The 12898-nt window shown below is 35.0% G+C and overlaps 1 protein-coding gene across 1 annotated transcript in view; it reads left to right on the top strand.

The window, feature by feature from the left end:
• adgb (androglobin) overlaps window positions 1-12898 on the top strand; it is a 101565-nt gene that overhangs the window by 48562 nt on the left and 40105 nt on the right. The window contains exons 17-23 of the mRNA XM_002936374.5: window positions 3449-3551; window positions 3660-3795; window positions 6076-6190; window positions 7176-7349; window positions 10223-10346; window positions 11704-11835; window positions 12241-12334. Of these exons, the coding sequence (XP_002936420.4) occupies window positions 3449-3551; window positions 3660-3795; window positions 6076-6190; window positions 7176-7349; window positions 10223-10346; window positions 11704-11835; window positions 12241-12334 (878 nt within the window). The remainder of the gene's footprint in view (window positions 1-3448; window positions 3552-3659; window positions 3796-6075; window positions 6191-7175; window positions 7350-10222; window positions 10347-11703; window positions 11836-12240; window positions 12335-12898) is intronic.

Raw genomic sequence — 12898 nt, 5'->3', positions numbered from 1 at the left:
GAAATAAGCAACAACTTATTATACAGAAGGCTTTTTATGAAATTTGAAATATGACATTTCTTCTACAATAGAAAAGGAGAAGAAAAGGAATTTTGGCATTTTATTGTCAATAGATTAGTCACAAAAGGGCATGCTAGAATGCTTTACCATTCCTGAGTAAACAGCCATAGAAGCTCCCTTTGCTTGCTTAAGATAGCAGTTGCACACTGCTCCTGGAACAGCTCTAAACTCAGATTACACAACAGATAGGGGAGGGGGAGAGGGAGGAGGAGAAAGGAGGGGGAGAGAGGAGCAAACTGAGGAGACTCTGATGGATTTTTCTGAGAGCAGGAAGTCTGACACATAAGATCATGTATACAGAATAAAAGGAAAGAAATGTGGTGTTTTTTTCACTGAGAACTCAGAGCAGCAATTCTGCAAGTGCTTATGGCTGTATTTACGTAGACCTTTCTGATAAAGCTTACTTAGTTTTTACCTTTCGTTTTCCTTTAATTTGGATTCATGGGAAAAGGGTTAATATGAAATAGGCAAGACATAAATAGAGTTTCTTGTTTTTTCATGAATATGCTCTTTCTTATTTAAAAAAGTAAAATGCAACAAATGTGTTAACGCCTATTAAAAGAAATGTAGTATGCTATAAATCTGTGAAAGTCTTCACTTTTTAGTGGTGTTGAAATGTCTCTGTAGGGAATGCAATGTGATAACTAATCACTCTCCTTACCAATTATATGATACATGTTTAATCAGGTTACTGTACTAAATTTGTAACTTAGCATTTACCAAAGTGTCCATCCTACATATGCCATGCATAGCCTTACTTTATTTTCCCAGCTAATTTAGCAGTAAAGCTTATCTTAAGTTATTTATTGTTATAAACGTGCATAATTTATTTTGTACACATTTGCTTGTTGCAGTAAATTCATACTCTGTAAACAGTAACAGAATCCCAAACTACTTAAGAGCACTGGATAGGTATGATCTACTAGTGTTTGTGATGAAGACATCAGGAGTAATTCACAAAGTTCCTGGACAGAAGTGCAAGAGTGCACCTTGCAGCAAAAGTAAGGCAGCTTTGTCCTTACTGCCTGACATAAGGCATGTTGTAACTACAGGGCCCTGAGGCAGCTTGTGTCTGATGTCTCTTTCTAACTTGCACATCAGAGTAAGATGCAAGTTATGGGGCAGGAAGGGGGGCACCTATGTGCCACCCCCTGCCCACCCCTCATAAATTCAGCACTGTATTTATGGGGTGGCCACAAGTCTCTCTACCCCAAAACAGAGAGCAGAGACCTGTGGTAATTTATTTATTGTGGAAGGCAGGGTGCAAAGTTCAAAAACATGGCGGATTGCAAATGTTTTTTTTACACAGCTTTCCATGTCATACTGAACACTGAATCCCAATATATATATTGTAATAAAATAGGCCTTCAGTATGTTAATTTACGGCAGGTCTGGTAAGGTGAAGGGAAATAGTGGGGGCTTCAAGTCAAAATAACGTATCAGTATAACAATAAAGTCAAGAGATATTGAGCACCATGGCCTACTAGTCAAAGATAAAGGCTGGAGGAACCTTAACGTGGAGATCTAGATACCTTATTCCTAGCACACTTTGGCAACATCCTTAATATCCTGGCCAGGCCAGAATTTCCTATGGAAGTTAAAAAAAAAAAAAGTATCAACTTTTTGTTCCCAAGAAACTGTTATAAATAAAAAAGAGAATCATTGCAAAGGTTCAGCATATCCTTATGAAGCAGATCCTGGGCCTTATGAGCTGGAAAAGTTGTCTTTTTAATTTTGTTGTATAGATAGAGGATAATTGCTGAAAAACAAAATGGCTCTTATCCAGGATGGGAATGTCAGTCTTTAGGAAAATAAGTTACAACCCTGATGCCTAGAAAAAAAAATCAGCCTTCCCATTCTTAGATCCAGGTCAGAATGTCATGACAAAGTTAAATCTAGAGTGAAAAAAAGAGCCCACCTAATGCTATTAGGAAATGGTGCTCTTGAGATGATTGGTCCTGTCTAGAAAATGCTGCCACTCCACAAACGCTATCTTGATGGACAGAATCTCTTTATTACCAATACCATAATTCCTTTTTGTCTGTATAAGTGAGGAAGACACAAAACTGAGGAGACCATTTCCTTGCCTTGAAGAGGACAGCTCCAAGTCAGGCTGAACAGGCAAACAGAGAAGCAACACAGAAGGAGAAGCTAGAGAACAGTCAGACTAGATAGGTCATACACAACAGGGGAAGAGGGGAAGGTGTGAGATATTACGATAGAAGCAGATATCTTGTTATACACAGGAGATCAGATATGCATGGCATCTATTTATTACTAGAGTCAGAACCTAAAGACAAGTGGAGTCATACACAGGGAGCAAAGATCAAAGTGATACAGAAGGAATAAGATTTAAAAAGATTGGAATAGCATCAATCAAAAACATTACTCCGATACCTGGATGAATGGGCTATCTGGGAATTTCAAGGTTTAACAAACTCTCATCATCTGAGGCTGCAAGGGACAATGAGGGAACAGCCTAAGCACATCCAGGAACCCCATAGCAAGACTTTAGCTTCACTCTTGTTGCAGCCCATCTCATTCTGATAACCTTTTCTCCGCTTTCTTTCTCTCAGTTTCTTTTTCCTCACTTATCATCCTGATTAAAACTGGTACAGTCTCTTTCCCTCTCCATCCCTTTTTTCTCCTGTTCAACTACTTAACCTCCTTCATTTGCCGTTCTCCCCCTGCCACTCTTCATTTTTAACTAATTAAAGCTTTCTAATTTTCCCTAAGACACACAGAGCCACTAATAGCAGCTACTTGTCATTTCTACAAAAATAGCTTATCTTTTACTGATAATTGTCTCTACATGTGTTTTAGCAGAGGCAGTTCTCAATATTGTCTGTGGCAGGGTATTTTCTGGCATTTAGTATCTGTGACAAGTAGCTGCTACTAAGTAGCTCTGTGTGTCTTCACCCTTACAGTAAAGACAACCTTTCCCTTCTACACATGGATTAACTAGACAGATCACTAAACACTCTCACAACACTCATAACACTTATGGAACCTATTTGTTCAGGCAAAAGGGAAAAGGGTGCAGTTACCAGCTACAAATGCTGTAATCAAATCCTGACAATAAATTACCTTCATCATCTAACAGATGCAATATGTTGGCTCTAAGTGATTTTAAATGCAGACAAGACATGCTATTGTAGGCACACTACGCTGGTTACAGTTCTAGACAATATATGGTAACAACATTTAAATATCTATATAAAAGTAAAAAGGTGTGCAGATATCATGCATATTTATTAAGATGACATTTTTATCTCAGTGCAATAAGATTTTTCACAGTTCTTCTATTAAGACTCAGTTACATTATTCCAAAACTATAAGAGGATTCAATCCCAAAATAAATAATGCATATATTTTGTTTTTATTGCAGACAACAGATGAGCGAGGATCTTATTACTTACATGTAGACAACTTGAAGCCTACAGAAATTTTAGTTAGTTTTTCAGCGCTAGCACACTGGGGAGATTCTCCGTGTAAGTTGAAACCAGGAAATATACCTTCTGGTTCTTTGTGGTATATTTATTTTGCAATAGTCTTCTGCACTAACATTTGCTTTTCATTGTTATTAAATGGATTTACAGTCACAGAAGAACCTGGTTTGGAAAAAAGCCTTTTAACTGTAGAGCAGTTTTCCTGGAAAAATCTATGCACTGGACCAGTTGTTTTAAAAATACATACATATGTAACCAAATCCACTATGATTAGTCTTCCTCCTGGGTAAGTTATGTCAATCATTTGTTAATAAATACAATTTATTATTTCAATAAACAGTATTATCATTAATGAAAATAGTTAAATGCTATTCTCCTTTATGCAGCTCTGCATACAGTTTGGCAGGAAATTGTTGGAACATGGGTATCGCCTGGCACATTTGTAGCATGCATATTATTTATAACATGCAAGCCAAAAGTGCGAGGTGTGAAGCGTTAACCCACACACACACACAGAAGGCTTTAGTGACTATAATACTTACTGTCTTGCTGTAGAGGGTGCCCTCTAATGTCAGCAGTGTTGCATAGCATTGAACATTAACAAAACAACAAATATTTCATAAGAGGACTGCTGTTAAACACTACATCAGGCGAACAAGGCACTAAGGAGATCTGCCATAATTACTTTGGGCAGGCATTTAGTACACTTGTCACTAATGTCACTATACTTGGTGCTTTGCACCTTATTTTCCATCTGGTGCAGAATGCAGACTATGAGCAGGGACACAATTGTCAGGTTTATGGATTTGAAGAAGCACAGGTGTCTATACAGTCCATGCTGCTTATAGAGATATAACCAGGCAAAATAAGTTAAAGTAGGTACTGTAATATAAAACTATCATACCTGAAAGATCCATTGAACAAAATATTTTCTTGTTTTAATCAGCTGAAATTGTTCTACAGCATTTCTGTTACTGGAAGAGAACAAAGACCTTGTAGTATATTAAAGTGTAGTCCAAATAAAGTTTCTTTTATCAAATAAAAATGTTGCAGGTACAGTATAAAGTTTTACTTCCTATTTGTTTTGTCCATTGTTTGACAAAATTATAGCAAAGTTTCTGTCAAAAATTAAATGAATTACCATGTGAGACAAGAAAGACATAACAAATATGAATGGTTGTTTAATGCATTTAAATATGTTGTACTTTTACTCTTCACTGATAGGTTTGCCTGTATGCTTCAGAAACTTAAATGTAGTTTATAAAATGTGGCTGCTCTGTAGTCATGAGGCAGCCATCAGGTAGAATAGGGCAATAGGTAACATTAACAATATCAGATAAGTTGTATATAAAAGAGTGTATTACTAATGCAGATTTAAAAAGGAGTCAAATGTAATTCATGGATTTCCACAAAACACCCTTTTGGCAAAACTGTACATTTTTAATATCTCTTTTTTTTTCTCTAGGTCTTACTGGTTTTTTAATGGTAAATCACACAGACACCCTCTGCCAATAAAGTGCAAAACTTTGCTGCCTCAGTATTACAACAGTAGATATGGAATCAATGTTGCCAGAGCAGCCAGTCTTGAGCCTTATAATACAAAACCTTATTTATTTCTCTGTGTTAAATTACAGAATTAAAATCATACTTGTGATTTTATCCTTAGAAATATACTTACACTAATGATTTTATTGGTGTGTAAAAACTAGATAAATTACTGTGTATTAATAACATTACCTAAAGGCTCAGGTTTATTATAAGAAATTACAAATTTGAAAGAATATTCCAAGAATTTTGTAGCAAGTCTGTCCTTGCTAATTTTCAAAAAAAGAAAAAACATAAAATTGGGTGCTGTCACCCACACATAAAAATATGTATAATAGAGGTAATTGTTACGTTAAACATATAGATATTTAATACTTTTTATATTGCCTAACCTGCTCAGACATAGAGGCAGGGCAGGCAATTACCTTCACTTTCCATTTAGCACTTCCTAGATTTCACTTCACACATACCCCCTCCCTCCTCACTGTCTATAATTGTGTAGTCGTGCATGGGGATGGGCATCAAGTCCCCTTTTCTGGACCATGCAAAAGATTTTGGGGGTGTTACAAAGCTTGTCTTAATAACTGTCCACAAAATGATGCCTGCCTTCTTGCTGTTTGTGAATTCCAAGACTGAAGGAAACAAGATTATGTAGTTTATATATAATAAGTAAAGTTTATTTTGCTTAACAAACACAATAGAAAGAAATTTGGAAATATTTCTTAGGGTTACAGGCAGGCCCAGACTGGCTATTTGAGGATTCTGCCAAATGCCAAAGGGGCTGCTGTAAGATGTCATACACTATTTAGTGGGCCTGTGGGGGTCTGTTTGGACCTCTGTGTACTTGAAATGCCAGGGCCTATTTTGAATCCCGATCTGGACATGGTTACAGGTCCCCTTTAAAGAAAATTATATTAAAGGCTCAAGAAAGTGTAATATTCATGGATGTTTTTGTAGTATTTTTTAAAATACATTTGCTGTCATTTTACATTTTATTTGTTTTACTTTCCTTTTTTTTCAGACGTCATGTTTTACGTTTCACAGCAAGTTCCCCCTTAGGACACCACATTCACCTCTGCAGTACAGTGCCATTTGTCTTTGGTGATGAAGAAACGGTTATGCCATATCTAGAAAAGGTTTGTATTTCCATCGAACCTGAAGTTTAAAAAAAGGACTCTGCTGTGCACAGTTTAATGAAAAACTAAAGGCTACATTAAACAATGCTCTAAAAAGCAGCAATCACGCTTGTTTGTTAATACTGAGCACATCCCATGTTGACATGTATATGTCAGTGTACAATTGGAACCCTAACCCATCAATAATTTGGAAAATTTAAATAAAGCTTGACTGCATCCTAAATGTAAACATTATTATCTGAAACCGGCACAATATAATGCACTTAATCTGACATTTTAAAAAATTAAAAATAAAAATTCCTCTAGGAAGAAGCTACAGGTATACAGTAGCTTTATTTATTTTTACAAAATTCATCAGTTAATAGTGCTCTTCCAGCAGAATCCTGCAGTGACATCAATTTTTCAAAACAGCAACTGATATGTTATATTTATTTTTGAAATTTGACGTGGGGCTAGTCATTTTCTTAGCACCCAATAGTTAAACACTCAAGTCCTGCCGTGACTCCTCAGCAGGAGAAACTACTGTATTAGTGATGAGTGAATCTGTCTTGCTTCGCCAAAATATCTGCAAAACTGGCGAAAAAGTTGCAAAATGCAATTTGTCAATTGGCAACAAATTTTACGTGGGCAACGTTTTTTTACGTGCAACTTTTTTTTCACTCCTAATGCATTAAATTAGTGCCCATTGTTTTGTATCAGTGACATTTTTGTCTCTGTGATTTTTTTTCGTGGTGAATTTTTGCCGCAGTTTCGCAAAAAAAAAATTTGCATATGGTGAAATGCAAAATTTCACTGTGAATCCATGCCTCATGTGCCCATGTGCTCATAACTAGAACCAATAGCTTAATATATTAGCTAAAATACTATACCATAATATTCATGACAGAATCCCTTTAAGCACAAGATCTTTTTTTTTAGAACTAATTAGGTATTAAAATAATACTGCATCCCAAATCTTCATTTTTTATTATCTTCTATTGTTCAGGAAAGCTGTCGCTTTATGGATCAAGTAAAACATATTCTCAAAGCAGTTTGGAAAGTATTTCATTCATTTGGCAATGAAAATGAACTTTCTCAAGCCCTAATGGAGCTGGAATTAGCAGTTTGTCCACAAAAAGAGAAAACAAGCTATATAAAATTGGCCAAAGAGCATTTCCAGGTAAAGATATGTATCTAATTAACAAAGAACTGTTGTTCCTGCAAACATATATGGATATTGTAGTGGATGTCTAATAATTCTTTTCACAAACAGGTTTTGTTATTTTCCACAGTTTCTGCAATATAAATGGTTTCATAGTCTGCTTCCTCAACCCAACAGCTCAACTATCCTGTTTGTCAGTTATGAATTGCAAATAGCAGACTCATGCTGAAATCAGCCTGCAAGACCAGGTGAAATCTGTCAGCAATTCACAGCATGAATATATTGGTTTCAGCTTTAAAAAAATTTGATGAACTTATAAATATTTAAATACCCAAATAAATATATGCAAAAAATGAATTCAATATTTGGGAATATATTTTTAAACATACTTTTTTTTTTAATACTAGTGACAGTTACTTTTTTTTTAAATGAACATGTTTTGACACATACAATATTGCGGCTTTATTTATAGAAGTTTAACTAACCTGGGTAAATAGATGTATAGTAAAAAGAAGAAACAATGAATTCTAATGTGTGCAGCTCAACCTACCAAACTTTGCTTGTAAGTTTAAATGCACATTAATCGGAGTGCTGGTAATCTAAGCACTTGGTACATGTCACGCACAGTCATGCACTGCACTTCTGTCTGTATGCTAAAACCTTTTCACTGTAACCTTAATTAATTACCCGAGTATTTGTTTAGTGCTAGAAGGTACTGAAATGATTGGTCAGCATTCCAATAACATATCCCAATAATGGTTCCAGTCTGGTGCTGGCATTTTATGTGCTAATGAAAAATTCTTAATGGGCAGAGTTGGACTGGGCCAGCAGGGCACCAGGAAAAAATCCTGGTGGGCCCCGTGGCCCCTGCCAATTCAGTTCGCTGCCTTTGGCAACTGCAGGCACGGTGCATATTCCCCCCATCACGGCAGCAAGGAGGAATTTCAGTACTTGGTGGGGGGAGGGGGTTGACATAGCGATTGAGGTGGGGGGCCCCGCAGGCTGCAGCCGGAGTACTGAAACTTTGTATGTTCCACTTAGTTACATTAGGGAGGAGTGAACTTTTTTGCCTTGTACCAGCTGAAGGCAAAATTCTTATTTTTGCTCTAGGCAAACTTTTTCGTGAATCTGCCAAGAATTTCTCCATGCAGTCTTTTTTTATCAGAAAAAAAATACTACCAACAGATGTCATCTCCACCATTTGCCTTTCACATCTGCTGCCTCTTTGCACTCTGGGGAGACAGTTGTATTGACTAGAGTTCATTATTAATGGAAAATTGAAAGAAGGGTTTGGTTAACCTGATTTTGAGAATTTCTGGCATGAGCAACTTAGAATAGGATATCTAGATGGTATAATTATTTTTTTATGAGAAACAGTTGTAGCATAGTGGAAAGGAGCTTTATTAACAATGTAGGGCAATGTATATGTTATTGTAGAGCTAAAATAAGAATAGCAATATATTACATGGTTTCCATTATTTTAATCCTGAGCAAAAAAGTGATAGGTTTAGTATTTAGTACTGTACCATTTGTTATGAAAATATGCCCATGTACGGTCGTTGTTAACATTGGACTTTTTGTAAATGTTAATTCAAAAGAACAATTAGAAAAATTTCACACCTCCTCAAACAAGCACAATATTTTGGCATCCTGAAAAATGTTTTGCAGTGTGGTCATAAAACACACTGTAGTAATTTTTTTTGTAATTGTATTTTGCATTTCTGTCATACTGAGAGAAAATATTGAATTCTTAGGAAAAACAACATTAAGTTAATATCTTGTACATCTTGCAGCTAAGCCATATACTGAGATGTGTTTGGTTGAGTTTGAATATGTTTTCAATTGATAAAATCATTGGGCCAAAATCTTACCTAATGTTCATAGGTGCCACATAGGTATTCCGTCAGACTGAGAAGTTCATATTTGATGAAACTAGCTTGTCTGAAATGATTTAGACAGTTGCCATGTTTGGCAGTATGTAGTATGACATTATTAGAGCCACTGCCAGCAAAGGAAAATGAATGATAATAAACAATGTTGAATGGGTGGTGTAGTCAAGCATAATTATGCTAAAGAAATATATGGTTGTGTCCTTTTTCTTAGCTGTGTGTTTATTTCACCATTTAATTATCTTGTTCTTCTAACTTAGCATATAATTCCCTTCTTATTTTACTGCATAATTGCACTGAGTGTTGTGTAATACCTGAGGTATATCTTATGTATTTCCCTGCAGTTACCTAATAATAGCTTAACATCTCAATTAAAAAAATAGAACTTGAAAACAAGATTGCTGTTTCCCAAGATTATAAGTTGCAGTTTATTGTACAGATGATTTCTAGATACAGTTCAGCAAATTGTATTTTGAACAGTCCACTCACTGACCTCAAACTCTCACAGGATATGTGCAGAGATGCGGATATTGTCAAACGATCTTACCAACAGCTGATCTTTACCAACATAAGATATGATTGCAAGTCAGTCAATGGAATGAATCATAAGTGGTAGCAAATATATATCTGATTTAATATGAATCAATTGGGGTCTCAGCTCTGTATGAGAAATAGGCAGTTTGCAAACAGTGCTTGCAAAATATTTTCAGTTATTTTGGGGAAAAAACTGTTGTTTTGTTTGTAGAGGAAGATTGTGTTTTGTTCATTTTATACTAATATATGTTCTAGTACTACAAAAGAAGCTTTTGTTTTCTAAAAAGGCTAAATGCTGTCTAGTGCCGACATAATAAATATTAAACTATATAAACTATAGCTCAGTGCTTTAATAAGTTTCTTCTCTTGTGTTATCTACAATTTCATTTGAATGATAATATAAGATAAATGGTCCATTGCCACAAATGCAAAACTCTTAACCTACTATTCTTTTATGTTGGAAACTAGATATTCAAAATGGCCTTGTGGCAGGTTTTGGTTGAAGCCATGGGTAGTAAAGTTACACAAGACTTGATATTTGCATTCAGAGCTCTCACCTTGGACTTCAACCTCGTTTTGACAAAACCTTCAGGTAATGTGTATAATTCTACATTATAAGTATTATTGTAAGTATTTTTAAATTACAAAGTACCATTATGGATATATCAGAAGTAATATTAAGCACTTTTAGTTTTACAAATAATTAATGTAATAAATGTACTTAAGTTGGCTAATTGCCTAGTAACCCATCGCAACTAATAAGCAGCCAGAATTTACTGCTCAGCTCTTTGAAAGCAAATGTCTATGGGTTACTTACTAGATGTGGGAAAACTTGAGAATTATTATTACATTACCATCTCTGTATCCTAAGACAACTATGTTGAACCCTTTACTAAATAGATGTCCTTTCACTGAGCCACTGCCTGGTATGTATTAGAAAGGGCACGCTCCTTCTGATGTTTGAATAGCCTCTATCGTACATCTCAAGCACTGTGTATTTGCATCCAGTGACTGATGATGTACAGCAGATAGTTTTAGTTTATCAATAAAGTCCTTGTTTAAAGTTAACTTTAGCAAGACTGCTTGCCAGTCATTGAGTCCTCAAGATCGTATGAAAACTGTATGCAAGATTGGGTTTACATATGCAGTTTGTCATAGTTAATATCAAGAATGCTAACAGTCTAAACCTCTTACAGATATTCATGCCTTGGTATATACACAGTGGAGTATTGGAGTTTGTTCACTAAAATTTGACATGTCAGAGAAAGATTACCAAATATGCCTAACATTCAATTGACTGCTAGAATAAAGTTATAAAGTTGACAACACTTCAAGAGAGTATTTTAACACTAATATGGTAAACTAAATTAAACATTTTTTCAAAAGTGTAATTGAAACTGTTTTTTTTCTGATGATACCGATTCTTATTGTATCTCAACCAGGGTCTGTTTCAAGATAAAAATTATTAAAATATCCTCAAATTTGTGAATTTTATAGGTTTTTTTAACATTTGAATAAACTTGAAGGTTTATTCATTCTCATTTATTAAAAAATTCAAATCTAAAAACCATAACCATAAAAAAAACTAGAATGGATTGAATTTATATTCTGCTCTAAAAAAGAAGGATAGGAAAATGATTACATTTTGCCTAGGAAGTCGTATTGACTTGAATTGTACAACAAAAATTTAGATCAAGCGGTAATAAATCAACCCCATAATGTTTTGTTCATTCATACATAAATGATACTGTATGTGATATAGAGATACTTATAATGAAGCAGACTAGAATATTCAGGCACATAAACCAAAGTTACATTTATATTACAGCTGTACTTTCATAATTGCCAGGTTTACAGGGGTTGCATTAAAGTTTGATGTATGATTTTGTTAATACTGGACCAACTAACAGAAAAAAAAGTTAATTTATGGATTATTTGTTTATTTTAAGATAATAAATATGAAATTCCACCATCATGGCAAAACAGGAATGCTACTAGTCAAGAAGAAGCAGCTGCCATTAAATTACAGGTTTGCTGGAGAGGAATATACATTAGAAAATGTTGGCAGTCTAGAAAAGCAGGTAAAACATTTTATGTAGTTTTTTTGTAAATTTGTTTCAAATAATTTGTTAACTTTGACTTTTGTTGTGTAGAAAAAACTCTACGCTCCTTATAGATTTCATCCTTATAGTCGAAGCAACCCTACTCAGTTACGGTTAAACCTTGCTACAGCTATAGCCTAGGATATTAGGAATAAATCATGGCCTGACCTAATGGCACTAATTGTAAACATTGAAGCAACACCTGAAAGATATGACATCTGTGCATGCATGGATTAAGGATTCAGACAAGTTTTGTTTTAGTGTGTAACAGATTGTTAAATATGAATTGCTCATTAAATATGTGCTTAAATAGATTAGACCTGTTGTGTTTTTTATGTATACATAAATTTGTTTGGAATGCTAGGTTTTTCATTATATTCATAGGAACCAGAGAAATGAGCCGTGTTAAAGAAACCTTAGAAAAAGTGAAAAATGCTCTTGAATCAAATGCTGAACAACATGGTGTTTCTCTTTTGAGGTAAGTTCCAAAATATGTGTTAATGTACAAAGCTGGATCTAAAATGCTTTGTAATATGTATGGAAGGTAATTTCCCTAAACAACATTGACTTATTACAACCTTAAATTAAGGGCACACATGGGCGTTAATTCCCGCTGCGAGCAATATATTACGCCGCTTGCTATATTAGCACACAATTTAACACACGTAACCATTACATTCGTAAAACTACTTTTCTGCAAACGACCGTTTCCCTGAAAACTGGAGGAAGCATCAATCTAGGGCCAACACATCAATCTAGGGCCAACCCACTGCAAAATCCATGTTGTGTTGCCAAAAGCTCACAAACCACAATTTCTATAATTACCGGCTGCCCCAAGTAGATGTTAATTTTCGCACAGACTAATGCGATATTTCGCGCGTCTAACGCTTCTTATGTGTTTGTGAATCATGCGTTAGTATCATTTCTATGCGAGAATTAATGCAATTTGTTAAAATGAACGCATTGCGGTAGCACGCTATTTAACGCAGACGATATGCGACTCAACGCATGTGACAATAAAGCGAATTGCGCGTTTTTTGTA

The sequence above is a fragment of the Xenopus tropicalis genome, chromosome 5 (assembly GCF_000004195.4).
Source record: "Xenopus tropicalis strain Nigerian chromosome 5, UCB_Xtro_10.0, whole genome shotgun sequence".
Taxonomy (NCBI): Eukaryota; Metazoa; Chordata; class Amphibia; order Anura; family Pipidae; genus Xenopus; species Xenopus tropicalis.
This window is presented reverse-complemented; position numbering and strand designations above follow the sequence as displayed.